The sequence below is a fragment of the Rhinopithecus bieti genome, unplaced genomic scaffold, assembly GCF_001698545.2.
Source record: "Rhinopithecus bieti isolate Rb0 unplaced genomic scaffold, ASM169854v2 scaffold_35856, whole genome shotgun sequence".
In the NCBI taxonomy this organism is placed as follows: Eukaryota; Metazoa; Chordata; class Mammalia; order Primates; family Cercopithecidae; genus Rhinopithecus; species Rhinopithecus bieti.
Window position 1 is genome coordinate 3,582,637 of NW_016815820.1, and position 22,449 is coordinate 3,605,085.

Below are 22,449 nucleotides of genomic sequence, written 5' to 3' on the forward strand. Positions count from 1 at the left end.
ATTTATAGGTTTGTAAAATGGACCAATCAGCACTCCGTAAAGTGGACCGATCAGCAGGACATTCGCGGGGACAAATAAGGAAATATAAACTGTCCACCCCAGCCTGCAGGGGCAGCCTGCTTGGGTCCCTTTCCAAGTTGTGGAAGCTTTGTTCTTTTGCTCTTCACAATAAATCTTGCTGCTGCTCACTCTTTGGGTTTGTGTTTGTGTGATCTTTTTTTTTTTTTTTTTTTTTTGAGATGGAGTCTCCCTCTGTCACCCAGGCTAGAGTGCAGTGGCGCGATCTCGGCTCACTGCAAGCTCCACCTCCTGGGTTCATGCCATTCTCCTGCCAAAGCCTCCCAAGTAGCTGGGACTACAGGGGTCCGCCACCACACCTGGCTAATTTTTTTATATTTTTAGTAGAGAAGGGGTTTCACCATGTTCACCAGGATGGTCTCCATCTCCTCACCTCGTGATTCGCCTGCCTGGGCCTCCCAAAGTGTTGGGATTACAGGGATGAGCCACCATGCCTGACCTGGGTTTGTGCCATCTTTAAGAGCTCTAACATTCACCGTGAAGGTCCAGGGCTTCATTTTTGAAGTCAGCGAGACCAGGAACCCACTGGAACAAATCAACTCCAGACGCAGGAGGATACAGTGCTTAAGTAGTTTGAAGCATATTCTAAATTTACCTTTACTGTGATTTCTTTCTATTCACAAAATTTATTTTGAAATGTCGATTATCATTAAGGTAGAATACAAAAAAATTGTATGTTTATTAAAATGGGGTTCAAGTTGTTTTGTTTTGTTTAAGAAAGAAAAAAAAAGCTAAAATTGACCATCAGTCCATAGTGTCCCATATAGGTTTAGCTGTGAATTGACAACTCTAAAGGCCCTCACAAACTCCAGTTTTTTGCCAGCCTAAGAACTCTCCTCCATGGGCCAGCTAGCCTAGGCTGATCTGGTCCCTCCATAGCTGGAGGGGCACTTCTCTTACCAGAAAGCTTTTGGGAATCCACCATGTGCAAACAGTCAACCAGCAGAATAGCATGCGGAGGACATTCCCAGGAACTCCCCTACGGGAGGATGAGTGATCACCCGTTCACTATAGATTTAATGGGAAGCCTGAATTGGATGTATTCTAGTTTCGCAGTCTGTATTATTAAGCAATCTCTGCCCATTTGAGTCATCTATCATCGGAATCAACTGTTTGTTCAGTTCTCAATATTGCTTCAAAATCCTGTAGGTATAGTCTTAAAATATGTAAGAATTTAAAATTCTGATATTCTAAGAATATGTGAAACATCTTGGGATGAATCCCCTATTTGTATTTTAGAGCATTAGATTAATCATCACTGAGTCATTTGAATCATCTGCTTCACATCAAATAGTGCACTAGTTAAGTGGTTTGTGCTTTAGTGTTTATTAGTACCTTTCTTCCAGCACTACAAACTTTACAAACATCATCACGCCCTACTCAGAACAACTTTATAACAGTTGGCAAGTGCCACTTTTGTTGTTAAATATGGAAATGAAAACACAGATGACAGCATCTCATCTTAGTAATAGAGCTCAACTGTGGGCAGGGGAAGTTGCCCAATGTTCTATTCTGTGCATTTTTGCTCTTCCCAAAGCCACAATAAAATGACAACCCACAGTGGTCAAGGCAACAATTTAAAATGTAATTGACTTATCCATTGTTTAACATTTAAGCTAGGAATAATGAACCATGGTACCTATGTTCATTTTGTTTGCTCTTTTTAGATTGGTTAATGCAGCACAGAAAGGCCTTAAAGTATTAGCAAATATATATATGTGTGTATATATATGTATGTGTGTATATATATGTGTGTGTGTGTGTATATATATGTATGTGTGTATATATATGTATGTGTGTATATATGTGTGTGTGTGTATATATATGTGTGTATATATATGTATGTGTGTATATATATGTGTGTGTGTGTGTGTGTATATATATATATACTCAAGCATATCAAGCAACCAAATTTTCATAAGCCTAAGAAGTACAAAGGCCTTGAATGTTATTTCAACCTATTTGAATCTAGTAGTATTCACCTTTGGACAGGTTATCTCTTACGGGCTTGGCAAAGATTTTAAGTTTCCAGTATGGATGGTATCAAAGTACTTATATCCCTCTCCTCCTCCATAGTTAAACATGTTAATCTTTACAGTAGAGGTGCTCTATAATTATGAATTTGTTTATGAGCAGTTCTCTGAGTAATTCACTTCAGTGAACATTTAAACAGGCATGCTTTCAATAAATATTGAGGCAGTAAACTAAAAGTACAGGCTTTGAATCTAGACTGCTAGGTTCAAGTTCCATTTTGCACTGTGTGATATTTGCAGCTTACTTCACCTCTCTGTGCCTGTTTTACATCTGTAAAATGAGAAGAAAAAGAAGAAGACCTACATTCTAGGTTTGTTACCAGGATTCAATGAGTTCCTACACATTAAGAGTTTATAACAGTGCCTGATTCCAGCACTGTTACCTTATTAATATTAAATGTTAAGTTGCTGCTGTGTGCCCAGCACTGTGGCAGGTACTGGTGATTAGACATAAGCTGATAGACATGGTTCCTACCCTTATAGGCTTACATTCAAGAGTGAGAGACAAATGTGAAATAACTCTACAATTATTTTATTTGAATTGTGGTAAACACTAGGAATGAGAGGTCTAGGGTACTGGGAGAGTAACCTGTGGGAACTGAGTTGCAGGTTTGAAGATTATCTCCTTCAGGGAGTAATAAGAAGTATCTCCTGAAGGGTATCTGGATATCCAGGAAAGGGGAACAGCATATGCAAAGGCCGGGTTGACATGAGCGTGGCTCATTGCAAATTGTAGAAGAAAGGCTGATGTGTTACAGTGAATAAAGTGGGTAGTGAGTAGCAGGAGGTGAGGCTGAAAAACCAGATTATGCAGATTGTTTTAGGCCATATTAAGTATTTGAGTCTTTATCATAAGAAAATAGGAAACCATCAAAGTGTTTAAACAATAGAGTCATTATGAGCAATTCTTAAAAGTTCTCTTGACTACAATGTGGTGGATCAGAGGGAGTAGGAGGGAATATGGGGAGAACTGTTTGGTGCTATAATTCAGAAGACAGAAGATGGTATTACAGAGGATGGTATTGCAGAGAATGGTAGTTTGGGCTAAGGTAGACACAGTGGAGATGGAGAAAGTACGAACGGATTTGAGAGATATTTAGGTGGTAGAATCAATAACCAATCAGCTATTGATTAGATACAGGGGTAATAAGAGAAAGTGAGAGAGTGAGAAATCGCTTCCCTTCTTCTGGTGTGTGCAGGTGAATGAATGATGGTACCAGTCACAGAGACAGAGGACCAGATTCTGATGTTGGGGTGCAGGGAAGGAAAGATCGCTAAGCCAGCTTGATGTAAGATGCCTTTGAGACATTCATGAGGAAACGTTAAATAAGCAATAGAATGTTCTTGGCTGGGCGCGGTGGATCACGCCCGTAATCCCAGCACTTTGGGAGGCTGTGGCAGGTGGATCACGAGGTCAGAAAATCAAGACCATCCTGGCCAACATGGTGAAACCCTGTCTCTACTAAAAATACAAAAATTAGCTGGGCGTGGTGGCACGTGCCTGTAATCCCAGCTATTCAGGAGGCTGAGGCAGGAGAATCACTTGAACCAGGGAGTCGGGGGTTGCAGTGAGCCAAGATCACACCACTGCACTCCAGCCTGGTGACAGAGCGAGACTCCATCAAAAAAAAATAAGCAATAGAATGTTCTGGTGGGAACTCAGGAGCAGCAGCTCTGCGCTAAAAACTGAACCTCCAAGTCTTGAACATGAATGGTCACGGGCATGTAGGAGGTCACCTAATACAGACAGAGAAATGACCAGAGCCTCGTACTGCTTCTTGGGAAACTGCAGCTTTCAAATATCTCATTAAGTAGAATGAGTTAACTTGGGTGGAAGAAAAGTGGCCAGAGAGATGGGTAGGAAAGGAGGCCATGGTTAATAACATGGATGGCTCAGTTGTCCCCATTCCTACTTCCTCCAGGGTTGCCTTACTGTATTGCAGAAGCCACACCTTTGCAGCTAGGCTCTTTTTTGGAATGAGAAAACCCTGAAGACTTAAAGTATCCACCTTAGTGGCTCACAACATTGTACTTGACCTTACAGCTGTGGTAAACGTTCTTGAATGCTTGGAAAACTCACACATCGTCTACTTTCCTCAGATTCTGTTTATCTCTTCTCAGCTCCCTCTCAATGATTTGTTTGCCAATGCCAGAGCATGCTGGCAAAAAGAAAAAGCCCAACACGCATCAGGTCTCCAGAGGACTGAACCACCAGGCTCACCCCTCGCCCAGTTTCCCTGCAGGGGAAGGTGATCATACACAACGGGACAAACGAACTGAGCCCATGGCCATAGCAACTCTCATTGTTTCTATTTTTAATCTGGTCAAAGATCAATAGAATTGTGGATTTTGAAGAATTTTAAAGCTAAATAATGGAAATGAAATCACAATTCAGATACAAGTCATAGGTTTAATTAAATGTGTATGGATCATTCTTGAAGTTTCTAGACTTAACATATAAAGGGCAATTATCAGGTGTGGCTTATCACACATCAATCTTAGCATAGTTCAAGTTCAGAAAAAATGCATTAAGCTGAAATTAGATTGTGCCCACCAAGAAGACTTAGTAACTATGTACTTTTGGAAATGAGTATATAAATGCCAGAGCTATTCAGCAGTGTAGTTAACAATGTCTGGTCCCTGATTCTACATTTTCTTTTGTGACATCATTAAGACAGAAGCCAAGTGTCACTCTAAATTATGTAAACCTTCAGTCAGAATAATTCAATCTGTACAGGGTAATATTCTCATTGTCTTTATTACAAATGGTGAGTGATTAGCATGAGACTTATGACTTAACATAAACCCCATGAGAGCAGGGGCCTCGGGCCTCATGCTGTTCACTGGCATATCTCTAGCATCTGCAACAAGGCCTGAGACACAGAAGCTGCTCAACCTACATTTATGGTTTTCTAATTTTTATTTTGAATGACAGTTAATTCTCCGACAACATGGGTTTGAACTGTGTGGGTCCATTTATATAGGAATTTTCTCCCACCTGTGCCACCCCTGAGACAGCAAGACCAAATCCTCCCTTGTCTTCCTCCTCAGCCCACTCAGCGTAAAGACCATGAGGATGAAGACCTTTACGATGATCCACTTCCACTAAATGAATTGGAAATACAGTTTCTCTTCCTTATGATGTTCTTAATAACGTTTGAGTCTCATCACCTTCCATAAATTTACTGATCTGCCGAATCATAATATGCATATGAAGGAGTCTCATTCTTGCATACCCCTGTGAAAAACAGATAGGAAACTAGAGTACAATATTTGTGTCTAGTTCATTTTGCCTTTTCCTTTACAATATACAATCAAAATACTGTTTTCCGAAGTAACTTTGGCTAATGCTTTTTCTCTCCCACCCCTTCAGTGTGGTTATGTAATCCATTTGTAATACAATTATAGTAAATTCATTTATTACGTTTAGCATTCCATTTTGTCCCATCCCCATTGTTTTAACCACTTATTTTGGGAGTTTGTGAAGCATTAACGTGGCTCTAAGAGTAAAAAATAGCATGGTTCTAAGTATGAACATGGTTTGCAAAGTATCTCTCCCGATTCCTGTGACCCCATTCTCAGCAATACTGTTATTTGCCCTCTGTTATCACCCAACACCTGTAGGTAACCAATTTCAGCTCCTAATTTACTCTTTGGCACAAATGAGCAGATGTATGTATATTTTCTTGTATAATGCGCTTTTGTTTTCGAGACAAGGTTGCCTGGCTGGAGTGCAGTCACATGAACACAGCTCACTGCAGCCTCAACCTCCTGAGCTCAAGCATTCCTCCTGTCTCGGCCCCCCGAGTAGATGGAACCACAGGGGTGTGCCACCACGCCAGGCTAACTTATTAATTTTTTGCAGAGACAGGTCTCCCCATGTTCCCTAAGCTGTATAATGCTCATTTTTAATTGAAGGGCAGAATATTATGCTCTTTTTGTGGTTTGTTTTTTTCACTTAATACATCCTAGACATGGGATATTTGCTAATTATGCTAGTTTCACTCTGTAACAGGTCATAGAGCACTTCCTTGTTCTTACAGCTGCATAGTACTTCACTCAGGGGATGTTATTCAACCACTTTCCCGTGCATAGGCATTTAGGCTGTTTCTAATATCTTGCAATTAACAATCAATGAGCAAGTTGCCCAAACCCTGTATCACCCACAGTGGTTACCCCAGCTCCCTACCTCAGGCTCACACCCATGGCCTCATGGAGGGTTCTGTACAACCGGATGGAAGAAGAGGAAAGAGCCCAAGCTTGGTTTATAGATTGGTCAGTTCAGCAGATGAATGCAAGGTGAAAATATTCCTGTCTCATGCCCACCCCACTGCAAGTCTTTGCAGTTAGCAATGAATAACCTTGTGCATATGTATTTTCATATTGTTGGAGGTAGATCTAAAGAGTAGATTCCTAGAAATGGGACTTGTAGTTCAAAAGGTAAGAGTGTATGCAGTTTTTGGTGTTGACAAATTCCCTTCTTTTTTTTTTTTTTGCTTTGCTTTTCTCCCCAGAAGCTATGTGTTTCCAAGACTAGTCCTTTAAAACAAGCATATTTTTAATTCTTTTGTCTGTAGTCTGTGCTCTGAACTCCTCAGACACTATTTTACTAGTTTCAGACTTATGATGGACCTATTCTTCTTGGCAGTGGGTTTAAATCAACCTTAGACCCCATTGCTAGCTCCCTCCAACTCCTTCCCCTGCAGTTTTTCTCATCTGTCTTTGCTCGCCACATTCCAGGCTAGGAATACAGCTTCAGTCCAGGTGACCTACTGGGCACTGTGTTTCCTTCTTTGTGGTAGGAGATGCAAGAGCAAGAATGCATCTTTTAACTTAGAAGAAGTATCCCAGCATACTTCTGATTACTGGACCAATGAAAACTTTACTGAAGTGGTAGGTGCCTGTCCAAACAAGTCCTCCCGAATGCTGGCTACCTCTTGTTTGTTCTGCCCAATCAGCATGATGTCACCCATGTAATGGATCACTGTAATGTCCCACAGGATGTCCAGACTGTCCGGGTTTCTTCATACTATATGACGACAGAGGGTAGAAAAGTTCACAGCGCCCTGAAGCAAGACAGTAAATTAATGCTGTTGTCCGTTCCACAGGAATACAAATTGTTGCTCTTCAGAATAGAAAAGAGCACATTTGCCAAATCAGTGGCCACATAACATGTACCTGAGGTTTTAACAATCTGCTTTAGCAACAATACTGCTCTGTTTGGCAGCTGTAGTAGGGCAGCAGCTCGGTTAGGCTTGTGGTATTCTACGAGCAGGTCATTGCAAGCATCAGACTGGCTGAGCAAATGGAGACGTGATAGGAGGGACCACCACCTTGTACCCTTTCAGGCTCTAATAGGCATTAAATCCTGTGATGCAATAGTGCTTTGATTTACTATGTTGGTCCTGGGGTGGGGGCAGCTTTAGAGGCTCCTACTTAGCCTTCCCTAATGTGATAGCTCCTACCCCACACACCCCGGACCCAAAGGTGTTATTTCAGCTGCCAGCGTCCAAGAAAATGACCACTAAGTAGATGCGTCACAGCTGAGGGGCTGATTGTACACATATAAAACGTATTACTTTAGCCAGGACTCTAAGGTGGGATGAGGAAGGGACACATGATGACATTTCATATCTCGAGGTATTCATGTCAACTGAGTCCCTGTGTCCAACAATCTTTGCAAGGTCTGGGTATTCCCTCCTCCTCAACATATAGTGACCCAGGTAAATGGCCATAGGTCCCTCTGGGACAGTCCTGGGGGAATCATCATGGTATTTCTTTGCCATGGCATTGCTGCCTACTTCCTCATAGGGCCTTGGCAATCTCTTCCAGCCATGAGCTCCGAATGTGAAAATTGGCTTAGGTCTAGGAACTCAGCAAGGGAACTTGCAGAAACAGAGGCTGTAGGGAAGGAGAGGGGTAGGGAAAGGGAAGATGTTGACCAAAGTGTACAAAGTTTTGATTAGACTAGAAAAATACATTTTAGTGATCTATTGTACTGCATGGTGACCACGGTTAACAAATAATGTATTGCATATTTCAAAATTGCTAAAAGAATAGATTTTTAATGTTCTTCCAACAAAAAAATGGTAAGTTGGTGAGGTGATGCATGTGTTTTTTTTTGTTTGTTTGTTTGTTTGTTTGTTTTGTTTTGTTTTGTTTTTTGAGACGGAGTCTCGCTCTGTCACCCAGGCTGGAGTGCTGTGGCCGGATCTCAGCTCACTGCAAGCTCCGCCTCCCGGGTTCAGGCCATTCTCCTGTCTCAGCCTCCTGAGTAGCTGGGACTACAGGCGCCGCCACGTCGCCCGGCTAGTTTTTTGTATTTTTAGTAGAGACGGGGTTTCACCGTGTTAGCCAGGATGGTCTCCATCTCCTGACCTCGTGATCCGCCCGTCTCGGCCTCCCAAAGTGCTGGGATTACAGGCTTGAGCCACCGCGCCCGGCTGATGCATGTGTTAATTAGCTTGATTGAATCTTTTTTTAATGTATACATATATCAAAAAATCACATTGTACCCAATAAATATACACAATTATCATTTGTCAACTAAAAATAATTGAAAGGCGGAGTGCAGTGGCTCATGCCTGTAATCCCAGCACTTTGGGAAGCCGAGGCAGGTGGATCACCTGAGGTCAGGAGTTTAAGACCAGCCTGGCCAACACGGGGAAACCTTGTCTCTACTAAAAATACAAAAATCAGCTAGGCATGGTGTCACATGCCTGTAATCCCAGCTACTGGAGAAGCTTAGGCAGGAGAATCGCTTGAACCTGGGAGGCGGAGGTTGCAGTGAGCAGAGATCATGCACTGCACTCCAGCCTGGGCAACAAGAGTGAGACTCTGCCTCAAATAATAATAATAATTTAAAAAGAAAAAAAAGTTTTGGTAGTTTTTGTTTTTTCTTCACCACAGTTAAAATGACTTATAGCCACAAGACAAGCAATAACAAATGCTGGTGAGGATGTGGAAAAAATGGAACCATTGTACACTGCTGGTGGGAATGTAATTTTTTTTTTTTTTTACTCTAGGTTCTGGGATACATGCACAGAACATGTTGGTTTTGTTAGTATATATGTGCCATGGTGGTTTGCTGCACCTACCTACCCATCATCTATGTTTTAAGCCCTGCATGCATTAGATATTTGTCCTGATGTTCTTCTTTCTCTCGCCTCCACCCCCAACAGGCCCTTTGTGTGTTGTTCCCCTCACTGTGTCCGTGTGTTCTCATTGTTCAACTCCCACTTATGAGTGAGAAGGTGCGGTGTTTGGTTTTCTGTTCGTGTGATAGTTTGCCGAGGATGATGGCTTCCAGCTTCATCCATGTCCCTGAAAAGGACACAGTTTCATTCCTTTTTATGGCTGCATAGTATTCCGTGGTGTATATGTACCACGTTTTCTTTATCCAGCCTACCACTGATGAGTGTTTGGGTTGGTTCTGTGTCTTTGCTACTGTAAATAGTGCTGCAATAAACATTCGTGTGTGTGTGTCTTTATAGTAGAATGATTTATATTCCTTTGGGTATACACCCAGTAATGGGATTGCTGGGCCAAATGGTATTTCTGGTTCTAGATCCTTGAGGAATCGCTACACTGTCTTCCACAATGGTTGAACTAATTTACATTCCCACCAACAGTGTAAAAGCTTTTCCTATTTCTCCACAGCCTCGCCAGCATCTATTGCTTCTTGACTTTTTAACAATCACCATCCTGACTGGTGTGAACCGGTATCTCACAATGATCATTTGTCAATTAAAAATAATTTAAAAAGAAAAAAAGAAGGCTTGATTAAAAAAAAGAAGAAGAAGAAAACATACTAGAAGTGCTTATCCCATATGCAGGAACACATTTCCCTTAAATATATCCTAACGCTGATCCCTCATTGCTATCTTGCATTTAAACATCTTTTGCAAAAATATTTTATTCACTGGTGCATTCATTTCTTAATGGCTGCTGTAACAAATTATCACAAACTGGGTGGCTTAAAACAACTGGTATTTTCTTACAGCTCTGGAGGCCAGAAGTCCAAAATCAAGGTGTTGACAGGGTTGCGCTCCCTTGGGAAGCTCCAGGGGAGAAACTGTTCTTCGCCTCTGGCAGCTGCTGGCAGGGAGCCTTGATTTGTGGCCGCATTGCTCCAGCTACTGCTTCCATCTTCACCTGCATTCTTCTTAGTGTGTGTTGAATCTCCTACATCTCTTGTCTAAGGACACTTGTGATGGCATTTGGGGATCACCCAGATAATCCAGGATTATCTCCTCATCTTAAGAGCCTTAACTTAATCATATCTGCAACGGCCCTTTTCCAAACGCAGTAACAATTCCAGGTTTATAGCATTAGACCCTGATGTCTTTGGGGCTACCATTCAACCTTCTACAGTTGGTATCAATAATCTTCATATCAGTTTAATGATTTAGTTAAAATTATCTCTGACAACCCAAGGCACAGAAATGTTATTTATTTATTTATTTAGTTAGTTATTTTGCTGTTCAGTTCAACCACTGTTCTTCCTGGAGAGGGGAGATTTGGATGTTTCACTTGAATTGTTAAAAAGGAATGTAATCTTCATTCAGGGAGATAAAACTAGGGTCATCAAGACCTCGTATTTAAGCAAGTCAATAAAGCACAGAAGAATCCTAAGAATTAGATGATTAATTTCTTAGTTTTAATTCAAAATAGAGGAGTTTTCAGTTTTGTATTCACCTGCAAACAGTTTTCCTAGAGCACACCTGTGAACACTGACTATTCATTGTATTTGAAACAGTTTGTCTGTGGGTTGCAAATAGGGCTCATTGCTGTAGCAGTCGATCTCCTGACGTGCATTGATCTTTCTGTCTTCAACCTGAGTATCAATAATAAACATGAGTAGCATCTGAACCACACATAATAAATCTTGGTCTTTTATTTTTAAGCACATAAGGAAAGAATAAGTGCCCACCTGCCTGAAGAGGATGAATGATCACCACTGGTATCCAATTTACATAACTACCAACGTTATTTTAGCATGTTTATGTCTGACATATACATATACAAAAATAGCAATCCAAAATGAAATAGGTTTATGATTTGGACTTATAAATACTTTTTAAAAAACCTTCAAATGCCAAAACAAATGGAGACTATTTGAAAGTAAGTACGAGTAATTGTAACCTCACAGTAAGAAATCAAAGTAATTAGGGGAATGAACATAGGGTGGGAATCATCAAACTCCATTACTGAGCTGGGTGAAGTGGCTCACACCTGTGATCCCAGCATTTTGGGAGACCAAGGTGGAGGATCACTTGAGCCCAGGAGTTCGAGACTAGCCTGGGCAAAACAGTGAGACCTCATCTTAAAAAAAAAAAATAGCCTGGCATAGCGGCACGCACCTGTAGTCCCAGCTACTTGAGAGGCTGAGGCAGGAGGATCACTTGAGTCTGGGAGGTTGAGGCTGCAATGAGCCATGATCATGCCACTGCACTTTAGCCTGGGCAACAGAGTGAGACACTGTCTCAAACAAAAATTCAGCCTGGATTGGTGGCTGATGTTTATATTCCCAGCATTTTGGGAGGCCAAGGCAGGAGGATCACTTTATCTCAAGGGACCAGCCTGAGCAACATAGTGAGACCTCATCTCCACTAAAAATTTTTAAAAATTAGCCATATGTGGTGGTGTGCACCCATAGTCCCAGCTACTCGAGAGGCCAAGGAGGGAGGTTCACTGGAGCCCAGGTGATTGAGGCTGCTGTGAGCTATGATCATGCCACTGCACTCCAGCCTGGGTGACAGAGCAAGACCCTGTCTCAAAAAAAAAAAAAAAAAAAATCCATTAAGCTTGAATGCTCTCAAATTCAAGTTATGTAGCTGCTTCTGATAGCACGACAATATATTATAGTCTCGCCATGTTAGCTGGTAGACTCAAAGGAAGTCTTCCTTAAAGCCTTCTCCGTGAGGCGGCTAGCCTCCTCCGCCCTTTCTAAACTGAGAATCATTAGCTAACTGGTGACTTCCTCGGGTATCTTCCCAAGGTCAGTGAAAGATATTGATCTATGAGTCATTAGATTACATTTAGCTTTGTCTTTTAAACACCAACGTTTTGTGGCTTTCATAGGGCAAGGAGAGAGAAGCAGCATTTTTTTTTTTTTTGTTTCACCTTTTCTCAAGACCTACCAGAAAGGTGCCTCTCCAGAGGTCAGAGAACTTTTAGTTTTCTAAATCAGGAATTCATGAAAATAGCAATAAGTTCTGCAGAAACGTAATGTACAAGGACAACCTTACTCTTCGCTGTCCTTCCCATGCCATATCTCCCTCTTACTTGAAACTACCATCTTAACCTAAACAAAGATGACCCTCAACTTGTGTGTGTAAAAGTAATATACACTTCAAATCAATATGTAGTAGAATGACCACATTTTCTTTTCGTTTTCACAGTCCACATTTCTTCTTTTCAAGTACTGCCTGTCTTACTGGCTCTAACTTCTTCCTATGTGCCATTTTCTATCATCAACTTCTTCATTTTCATATAAATTATCTTTTTTCTATCCTGGAATTTGAAATTTTTTATTTCCTTAAATCTTTAAGCTACAGCCTTGGGTTTTATCTGACCCCGTGCTATCTACATCCAAGTATTTGTCATTGTTGTGCTGGGTGCGTCTTTTCATTGTGGGTATTAAAGGATCTCATGGTTCAAGTGCCATTATTATTTCAAAACTTGCAGCCTAACTTTTCCTTTTATCTCTTGGTTCGCTTTGTTTGTTAGTTAACTTTTATCTCCATAGAGTGTAGCATTTCACAGTTCCCTTACAAGTTCTGGGAAACTTAAAAATCTGCCAAAAATCATGATAGAATTCTAAGTAACAACATACCATAACTTTCTAGTATTTGCTGAATATAATTTATTTGAAATACCATTTGAGTCTCCAAAAGACACAAGTGTCGAACACTGAAGGCATAGTCTATGAAGAACCAGATTGTTCATATTTAGAGAAAAACATGTTTCAAAAGCATCACTTAGAAGAACAGACCCCAGAACTGACTCACCCTGTTTATATCCTTGGCATCTTTCTTTCTTTTTTTCTTTTTTCTTTCTTTCTTTTTTTGAGACCAAGTCTTGTTCTGTCACCCAGGCTGGAGTGCAATGACACGATCTCGGCTCACTGCAGCCTCGGCCTCCCAGGTTCAAGCAACTCTTGTGCCTCCACCTCCTGAGTAGCTGGAATTATAGGTGCCTGCCACCACGCTCGGCTAATTTTTGTGTTTTTAGTAGAGACAGAGTTTCACCATGTTGGCCAGGCTGGTCTCAAACTCCTGACCTCAGGTGATCCACCCACCTTGGCTTCCCAAAGTGCTGGGATTACAGGTGTGAGTCACATTGTGATGTACACATTGTGAGATAAATGGTTCTCACAATGTGTAATTTGAGGGACATAAATTGATTATCTGCTAGTTTAGATTTTATCCCTGGATCAGACTAGATCATCAGAGAGCCACACACTTACGTTGCTTTTTCTTGGCCCTACAGAATGCCTTCATAGAGCTGTGCTTTGCCTCCTCCTTTGACTTACATTAGGAATTCCATTAAATCATCTGAAGAATTTACTATCACAATAATTTTTAAGGATATTTTGAGGTCATTGTCAACGACATCACTTAGTAACCTAAATATAAAAAGGGACCTTTGACAGAAATGTCTTTAATATTATGGTACCAGAAAAAGCAGTTAGTATAAGTCACTAGTGTTAGATTTCAAGGTCCCTGGTCCTTAAAACTGCACACTCTAAAGTGTTGTGGGAGGCTGGGTACCGTGGCTCATGCCTGTAATCTCAGCACTTTGGGAGGTCTGGGTGGGAGGATCTCTTGAGATTAGGAGTCTGAGACCAGCCTGGGCAACATGGCAAGACGCCATCTCTACAAAAATATATACATTTTTAAATTAACCAAGCGTGGTGGCTTTATCTGTAGTCTCAGCTACTCGGGAGGCTGAGGCAGGAGGATCACTTGAGCCTAAGACCATAGCGAACTATGGTCATGCCACTGCACTCCAGCCTGGGCAACAGAGTGAGAAAATGTCTCAAAATTTAATTTAATTTAATTTAATTTAATTTAATTTAATTTAATTTAAAAGTGTTGTGAGGCTCACTAAGTTATCCAAACAGGACTCTGGTAGCACAATGGTTGGGTTAATTGGTTAAAGTCTAGGCCTATATGTCTAGGCTGGTAGAGTCATGTTGAAGCTAACCTTGTTCATTATGGAAAATAAGAACAAATTTGATTGAAAAAGTCAGAAGAATGTCTCTCTATCAGAGGGAAATAACAGGTAGATATATGCACTGTCACTAAAAGCCCATTTCTATGAAAATGCAGTACACCTCGAATCCGGAATCCTCTCGTTGAAAAGCACTTTACCATTACGGCTTCAGCTTTCACTAAGATTCTTACCAAGAATATCCACATGAAAACTGTTCTGAATTAATTATAAAAAAATCTTGTCAAGAACTTCATCCATCATTCAGTGCCTCAAACTTAGGGTCGCAGATGAGAAATGTCATTCAGGAATTTAGTTGAGGAGAAGCTTTGACTCTTCTGCGAATTCCTAAGCCTGCTTATTTTGGGTGATGACATCTGGGTATTATTGAATTTCTCTTTTCTCTCCCACTTGCCAAGAGTTCAGAACAAAATTTGCTGCTCTGTCAGAGCCAAGATGTGAGCCCACAGAGTTGACACGTTACTCACTTCATGGCTCTGATTCCTCTTTCTGGTTTGTTAGCTTTATCATCAATCCTTTTGTAGGCAATTCCAAATCTTTTTTGGAAAAAAGGCCAAGCATATAGGGTATTTCATTTTGTTTGCAGTTGTTGGGCCATTGTTAAGGGTGCAAATGAAGCCTGTGACTGAGGTACCACTAAGGAGAGTCAAGATAGGCGCAGATGGGAAGAGATGGGGCATTCTCGTTTTTATTTTATTTTATTTTATTTTGAGCCAAAGTCTGGCTCTATCACCCAGGCTGGAGTGCAGGGGCATGATATCAGCTCACTGCAAGCTCTGCCTCCCGGGTTCAAGTGATGCTCCTGCCTCAGCCTCCTGAGTAGCTGGGATTACAGGTACCCACCACCAACCCGGCTAATGTTTGTAGTTTTAGTAGAGACGGGGTTTCACCATGTTGGCCAGGCTAGTCTTGAATTCCTGACCTCAGGTGATCCACCGGCCTCGGCCTTCCAAAGTGCTGGGATTACAGGCGTGAGCCACCATACCCAGTCCCAGTCTTGAACTTACAATAGGGATTGCAACTCAGCTGGCTAAGGGAAGAAGCCAGCCAGGTTCTGCAGCAGAAGACTGGAGAGAGTGCGCCCTATCGGATGGAGGCAGCTGCCACTCAGACCCCAAGGTTAGACTGGTTTTCTTGAGGTAAGGCAAGCCTGGATTGTCAGATCTTAGTTTTTCAAGAAAAGCTAGACATCTAGATTTTTTATTTTATTTTTTTATTTTTTTATTTTTGAGACGGAGTCTCGCTCTGTCGCCCGGGCTGGAGTGCAGTGGCCGGATCTCAGCTCACTGCAAGCTCCGCCTCCCGGGTTTACGCCATTCTCCTGCCTCAGCCTCCCGAGTAGCTGGGACTACAGGCGCCCACCACCTCGCCCGGCTAGATTTTTGTATTTTTAGTAGAGATGGGTGTTAGCCAGGATGGTCTCGATCTCCTGACCTCGTGATCCGCCCGTTTCGGCCTCCCAAGTGCTGGGATTACAGGCTTGAGCCACCGCGCCCGGCCTAGATTTTTTATTTTTAATCCTGATATTTGAAATGTTGGCAAGGAATTCCAATTTTTAAAAACACTCTGGACCAGCAAAAAGTAGAATGGTGACTGCCAGAGGGTGCGGGAGGGGCAACGGGGAGTTGGTTGTTCGATGGGTGTTAAATTTCAGCCACAGCGATGAGTAAGTTCCATGGATCTGCTGTGCGGCATCGTGTCCCTAGTTAAGGCTACAGTGCTGGACACTTAAAAATGTGTTAGGAGAGTAGATCTGTTAAGTGCTTTTACCATGATAGTAATAACAATAAAGCACAGTGACACAGGGAAACTTCTGGAGGCAGTGAAGGTGTTAATTACTTTGATGGTGGAGATGGTAATCAAGGGCATATGCAACACAATAAACTCATCCAACTCCCTCCATTAAATATGTGCAGTTCTTTGTATATCAATTATACCTAATGAAGCTGGTTTTATTCATTTTTAAAAACCCACTCTGGACTAAGCCTCCATCTATGGTTCAGACCTGGGCCTTTGGGCTCACAGACATCTGGGGCTTACTGAGTTGCCCAAACAAGACTCTGGTAGCACTGTGATTAGCTTAATTCATTAAAGTCTAGGCCTATATGTCTAAGCTGGTAGAGTCATGTTAAAGGCTGGCTTATTCAATAGTGAAAATAAGAACAAATGTAAGTAAAGAAGTCAGAGGAAGTTCTAGGTATTGGGAACCCAGGTACCACGGAGGCAAACCAGGAGCTCTGCCATCAGGGCACTGATGTCATAATGGCAGCAAAGATCCGGAGGACTTCAACCTCCAAGAAACCTGAAGTTCTGAGCTCTTGTCTTAGATTTTGTGAGCATAGATTATAGTAGGCAGAGCCCTGGACTTGAAATCTGGAAGCAGCCTTGATCTCACTTCTGTCACCAACAAATCAGGTCTTGGAAAACCCAGTGGATTTCCCAAGGCCTCCATAGCACTCCCGGCAGAAGAAGGAGGTTAACTGAGACGTGAATCTTTGCAATTCCTTATTTCCAAATGTATCTTATCAGAATCCCCAAAGATACATAAGCATGAGAAAAGAAGTTTCCATTCATCTTTCAGTCATCTGCCTCTATAGAAAAATTATCTAAATTTTCAGTCTTGCTACAAACACTAAATGCGTGGAATTTTCAAAGGCAAGTGAAAAATAAATACATATCAAGATTGAAAAATAGGAGACCGTGGGACTTAGCAATCTTCACCAGAGGAATTTCTAATTTTACACTCTCCCACCAACAGAAACACAGTCACAATGTACTTTAATGCTTGGACTGTATTTTGAAAAGGGTAGAGTTAATATTATCATGTACGAGCAGTGCCATTTGGACATACACTTTTGTTATACCTGATCGCTTTGTGTAAATAATAAAAAATAACTCAAAAGCTATAAACATCTGACTGTCTGCACTGTTTTCAGAATACATGTTTACTTTAATTCTGCAATGACTGCTTCAAGTTTTTCCTTAAGGGCGCCGCAAAACTCATCCACCTTTTCTTCTTTTTTATAAAACTGAAAGGTTGGGACGCACATGATGGCGCAGTCTCTCACCACCTCCTCACAGTCATCAGCGTCCACCTCCAGGAACACCACGTCCTCATGCTTCATAGACAGGGCGTGGAAAAACGGTTTGATGGTCCTGCAGGGCCCACACCACGTGGCCGAGAAGTCCACAGCCACCAGTCTCTCCCCAGCCTCCTTCAGTGAAGCCTCAAAGTCCTCCTTGCTCAGGATCACTTTCACCTTGTCCTCCTCCAGGGACTCCGTTGTATCTTCTTCAGGCTTTAAGATGTCACCCTCCTTGGGCTGGATGGCTTCTTCTGGGGACTTGGGGATGTCACCCTCCTTGGGCTGGATGGCTTCTTCTGGGGACTTGGGGCTGTCGTCCTCCTTCGGCTGGATGGCTTCTTCTGGGGACTTGAGGATGTCACCCTCCTTGGGTGGGATGGCTTCTTCTGGGGACTTGGGGATGTCACCCTCCTTGGGCTGGATGGCTTCTTCTGGGGACTTGGGGATGTCACCCTCCTTGGGCTGGATGGCTTCTTCTGGGGACTTGGGGATGTCACCCTCCTTGGGCTGGATGCTTTCTTCTGGGGACTTGGGGCTGTCATCCTCCTTCGGCTGCATGGCTTCTTCTAGGGACTTGGGGATGTCACCCTCCTTCGACTGGATGGTTTCTTCTGGGGACTTGGGGCTGTCATCCTCCTTGGACTGGATGGGCTTCATTGAGGACTTGGGAATATTGCCCAGCTTGGACTGGATGGGTTTTGCTGAGGACTTGGGGATGTCACCCTCTTTGGGTTTGATGACTTCTGAGGACTTGGGGAGGTCGTCCTTCTTGGATTGGTTGGTTTCTTCTGGGGACTTGCAGATGTCACCCTCCGTGGGTTGGATGGTTTCTTCTGGGGACTTGGGGATGTCACCCTGCTTGGGATGGCTGGTGTTTGCTGAGGACTTCGGTAGGTCATCACCCTCCTGTGGAGCACCAGACTCCTCTGTGGGCATGTGGAACGTGTGGCTGACCATGGGGAGAAAGGCCTTCTCTTTAGCCTGGACTGTGTCCAAGAACTCTAGGGCCAGGAGAGGCACATTGCTGGACAGGACTTGTAATGAACTTTCTGTACCAAATAACATAAAATAAATCAAATAGAAAAGCAAAAGAAGAACCAAATAAATTCTCATCATATTCCAAGGAAGACTGATGTCACTCTTAGAGACCACGAATGAAGTCTGATGAATGGTGTACTGATCTGAATAACTCGTTCAACAGAAGGACAAACAGCATGTAGTTACATGTATCTTCTGTATGCATGTTCTTAAACCACAACTTTCCCTTCCTGGTTCAACACCCTGCCCACTCCCTAACTGCATAGGTCTTTAAGGCAACCCTCTTTCCTCCCCTACTTACCATTAGCATCACCTTCATTTGTTTCTTCCTGAATGCCCAGCCTCATTTCTGGTGTTCCAGGGGCTCCAGCTTTAACACTTTCCATTACTAGTTCCTTATCTACATCCATTCCTGATCCTTCATAGATGCCTCATAATAAAGGCCGTACCCTCCAACTTTTTGCAAGCTATCCATCCTAACATCAAAATATGAGTAAAACTTATATTTGGGTAGCACGTTACAGTTGGTTTTCCTTCTCTGTATTCACAACAGTGATGTTTGAGAGCTTCAAGGTGGCTGCCCTGTGCTGAGGCTGGGACTATGCATTCACTGGCATCATTTCCTATAACACAACAAACCACTGAGGTCAGAACCATTATGATGAGCAGTTTACACATGAGAAGCTATGAGGCTCACTTAAGGTTGCAAAGCTAGGGTAGGGGCAGGTTCCACAGCTCACGCTCTGCACTGTGAGGCTGTGCTGGACTGCTCGCCACAAGTCCCGTCCAGCCTGGGTTCTGAAAACGAGTCCTGTCCAGCCTGGGTTCTGTGAATCAGCCTTCTTTTCATCTCCCTCCAGGATCCCGCAGCTCCAGCTTTCTCTTTATGACTCACCCATTGTGACCAGCTCCTAAGTATCTCCTCGAAACCATGTTAGCCTCCTCTGCAAAGTGTCCCACGATGTCAAATGTTCAGCTCCTGCCAGACGGCCTTTTCCCCCCCCCCCACCTCCCAGGCCCGCCAGCCTAGCCTGTGCCCTCTCCCGTGCAGGCACATCCAAGTACATGGCTCTTCCAGCCTTTACGTGCAGGAGAACAACCTCTTTGTGAATAATCTGGGTTCCATAAGCCACATCTACCCCATCCTGTGGAATGGGAAGCCCAATACCTGTCCCCCAGGGAGATTTATTTTCATTAGTTCAGGACCACTGGCTCATTTTCCACCCTCACTCTGCACAACACATCTAGTCCAAGGCAGGAAGAATCAGTGTGGAATTTTGCCTTCTCTACACACACTTTGAACAAATCCTCATGTTTCAGTTTCACTCCAAAAATATAAGTGTCAAAAGTGGTCAGGTGTGGTGGCTCACACCTGTAATCTCAGTACTTTGAGAGGCCAAGGTGGGAGGATTTCTTGAGCTCAGGAGTTCGAGATCAGCCTGGGCAACATAGCAAGACCCCATCTCTACAAAAAATACAAAACCTAGCCAGGCATGGTGGCACACTCCTGTCCCAGCTACACGGGGAGCTGAAGTGGGAGGTTTGCTTGAGCCACTGAATTCAAGGTTGCAGTGAGCCATAATCACTACATTGTACTCCAGCCTGGGCAACAGAGCAAGGCCCCGTCTCTAAAAACTAAAAATAAAAGCGTTGAAATCTAAATGATAAGACCTCCACATTGTCAATAGAAACCTCGAAACATCTAATGGCGATGGTTCAATTATCTGGATTTTTATACCAAAACATGTTTTACTAAGGGATAGAGAGACTATTCGCCATAGCAAATCCATAGTTCCTTTTTTTTTTTCTTTGAGACAGTCTTGCCCTGTCACCCAGATTGGAGTGCAGTGGCACAATCTCAACTCACTGCAACCTCCACCTCCTGGGTTCATGCAATTCTCTTGCCTCACCCTCTCGAGTAGCTGGGATTACAGGCATGCAACCACCACACCTGGCTAATTTTTGTATTCTTTTAGTAGAGACAGGGTTTCACCATGTTGGCAAGGCTGGTGTCTAACTCCTGACTTCAAATGATCCACCTGCCTCAGCCTCCCGAGTGGCTGGGATTACAGGCGTGAGCCACCATGCGTGGCCCAGCAGATCCATAGTTCTTGATGACATGAATCCTATTCCAGGAAGAGCTCATGTTTCCACACTGTTTCCTCAGCTGCTGCCAAGGAAAGCTCTCCCCTCTCTCACCAGGAGACTCTGGGCCTTTCTTATGTGATATTTTAAAGGATGGGAGGTTGTCTTCCCTCTCCGATGCCAATGGCTTCCACAGCTGACAGGTCTCTTTTCATGGTGCCCTATTTTAAAACAGAGTATGAAAATAAACGTCAGCCACTTACCTGCTCAGTGTCTTCCTTCCCAGTGTTAGAAGAAAGGAGGCGAAGCAGGGAGGGTGTGCATCATTTGCAGAAATCATCATGAACAGATTTTATTAGCACAAAGTGGGCAGCATCTTTGGCCCTTGCTCATTGGTAAGTTAATTTATTTCCTTGGACCCTATCTTGTACAGGTCCCTGCTGTTTGGAAGGGAGTGGATGAGGACAAAGAGGAACTCCATCTCTGAGAGGCAGAGTGAAAACATCACCCCTGCCATCCCAGTAGATGCGGAGGCAAAGGGACAGATGCCTGTGTCCCAGCCTCCTTTCTCTAGGTTGATTGCCGGCACAGATGCTGATCAGATGTGCGGCTGGGCGCAGTGGCTCGTGTCTGTCATCCCAGCACTTTGGGAGGCTGAGGCGGGCGGATCACCTGAGGTAGGAGTTCAAGACCAACCCGGACAACATGGTGGAACCCCGTCTCTACTAAAAATACAAAAGTTAGCTGGACATGGTGACGTGTGTCTGTAATCCCAGCTACTCAGGAGGCTGAGGCAGGAGAATTGCTTGAACCTGGGAGGCAGAGGGTGCAGTGAGCCGAGATGATGCCACTGCACTCCAGCCTGAGTGACAGAGCAAGACTGTCTCAAAAAAAAAGATAAAAAAAGAGTTGCAGTTGAAAGCAGAGGCGCATCTGCCTCCTGCTCCACCTGGAAGGCCAGGAAGAGCACTCATGGATTCCACATCCAACACAGCACTGTCCTCATGCAGCATGACCCCTAGTAGAGGGTGGGAGTGGATGTGTGGACCTGGGGCAGGCTCCACAGCCTGCAGGGAGGAGGTTAAGGATCTAGCAACCATGTACACCCCAGAGTGCATCTGGGAGTGCTCTGAGACTGGTGAAAGAGGCCTAGGGGAAGAAGCCACAGAGGAGGAGGATCTGTGACCAGAGGCAAGGACTGGAATCACCGACTCCAGCCATGAGTAACATCACGATGCCCCTGTCCTAAATGGAACCAGTGAGTACTTCAAGAGATCTCAGGCTGGGGACCAGGCCAGACCAGCCAATTCACATGGGAAACCAGTACAGGACGAGAGCACCTGGTACTACATTATCCACACAGCCCTGGACATCCAGACAGCGTGGAGAAACCGAGAACTCTGAAAGACTGCACCGCTACACCGTGGAAAAGGTTCTTTGAGCCGAGATTCCACAAACAGGCAAACTTAATTCGGTTTCCCTGCTCCTCACCATCTCACTCCAAAACCCATTGAGATAAGGCTCATGGGAAGAACGAGCCGTTCTAGAGAGATGGATAAGTGATATTGCACCTGCATGTCTTAGTAAAAGAGAGGAAATCTGTGATCCTGTTACATTTATACTTGGAGATCTTCGTGAGTTTTAGGTTTGGCACTTGTTCCTGATATTTTTACTCTTCCTTCTGCAATTCAGATGAATTCCAAGCAACTTGAACTATTAATGCTTCCATTTGACTTGTCATAAAAATGTATGTTTTCTTTCAGCACAAGCTCATCCCCAAATAGCTCATGAGCCCTTATGTCAGTCAGGTTGTGTCTCAGGAAACAGAAACAACCAGCTGTTTTAGGCCTGGGATGATTTGGGCAATTATAAAACTGCTGGCAAGGCTGCCC

General features: G+C 43.4%; 1 protein-coding gene and 1 long non-coding RNA gene across 3 annotated transcripts; both read right to left on the reverse strand.

Annotated features, from left to right (window-relative positions):
- Positions 1 to 5,047: 5,047 nt before the first annotated feature.
- LOC108516514 (uncharacterized) lies at positions 5,048 to 13,210 on the reverse strand. Its single transcript, XR_001881850.1, has 4 exons — positions 13,124 to 13,210; positions 10,809 to 10,947; positions 7,046 to 7,177; positions 5,048 to 5,349 (listed from the first exon to the last, which is right to left on the reverse strand). It is a non-coding gene; the product is annotated as an uncharacterized LOC108516514 (long non-coding RNA).
- Positions 13,211 to 17,161: 3,951 nt separating this feature from the next.
- Positions 17,162 to 19,392, reverse strand: TXNDC2 (thioredoxin domain containing 2). Of its 2 annotated transcripts, XM_017854060.1 has the most exons (3): positions 18,774 to 19,392; positions 17,837 to 18,483; positions 17,162 to 17,656 (listed from the first exon to the last, which is right to left on the reverse strand). In XM_017854060.1, the coding sequence occupies exons 1-3, from the start codon at positions 18,880 to 18,882 to the stop codon at positions 17,294 to 17,296; spliced, it is 1,119 nt and encodes a 372-aa protein (XP_017709549.1). In that variant the 5' UTR covers positions 18,883 to 19,392; the 3' UTR covers positions 17,162 to 17,293. The 2 variants fall into 2 exon arrangements, with proteins under 2 accessions (XP_017709549.1, XP_017709548.1); XM_017854059.1 differs by having other exon boundaries at positions 17,278 to 18,483; positions 18,774 to 19,347.
- Between the last annotated feature and the right edge of the window lie 3,057 nt (positions 19,393 to 22,449).

What these genes read in the sequence shown, in the direction of transcription:
- TXNDC2 (XM_017854059.1), bottom strand. Translation starts at nt 18,882, where the DNA reads ATGGATGTAGATAAGGAACTAGTAATGGAAAGTGTTAAAGCTGGAGCC. An exon ending in AAATGAAGGTGATGCTAATG is followed by an intron (nt 18,484 to 18,773) that starts GTAAGTAGGGGA and finishes TATTTGGTACAG; the next exon opens with AAAGTTCATTACAAGTCCTG.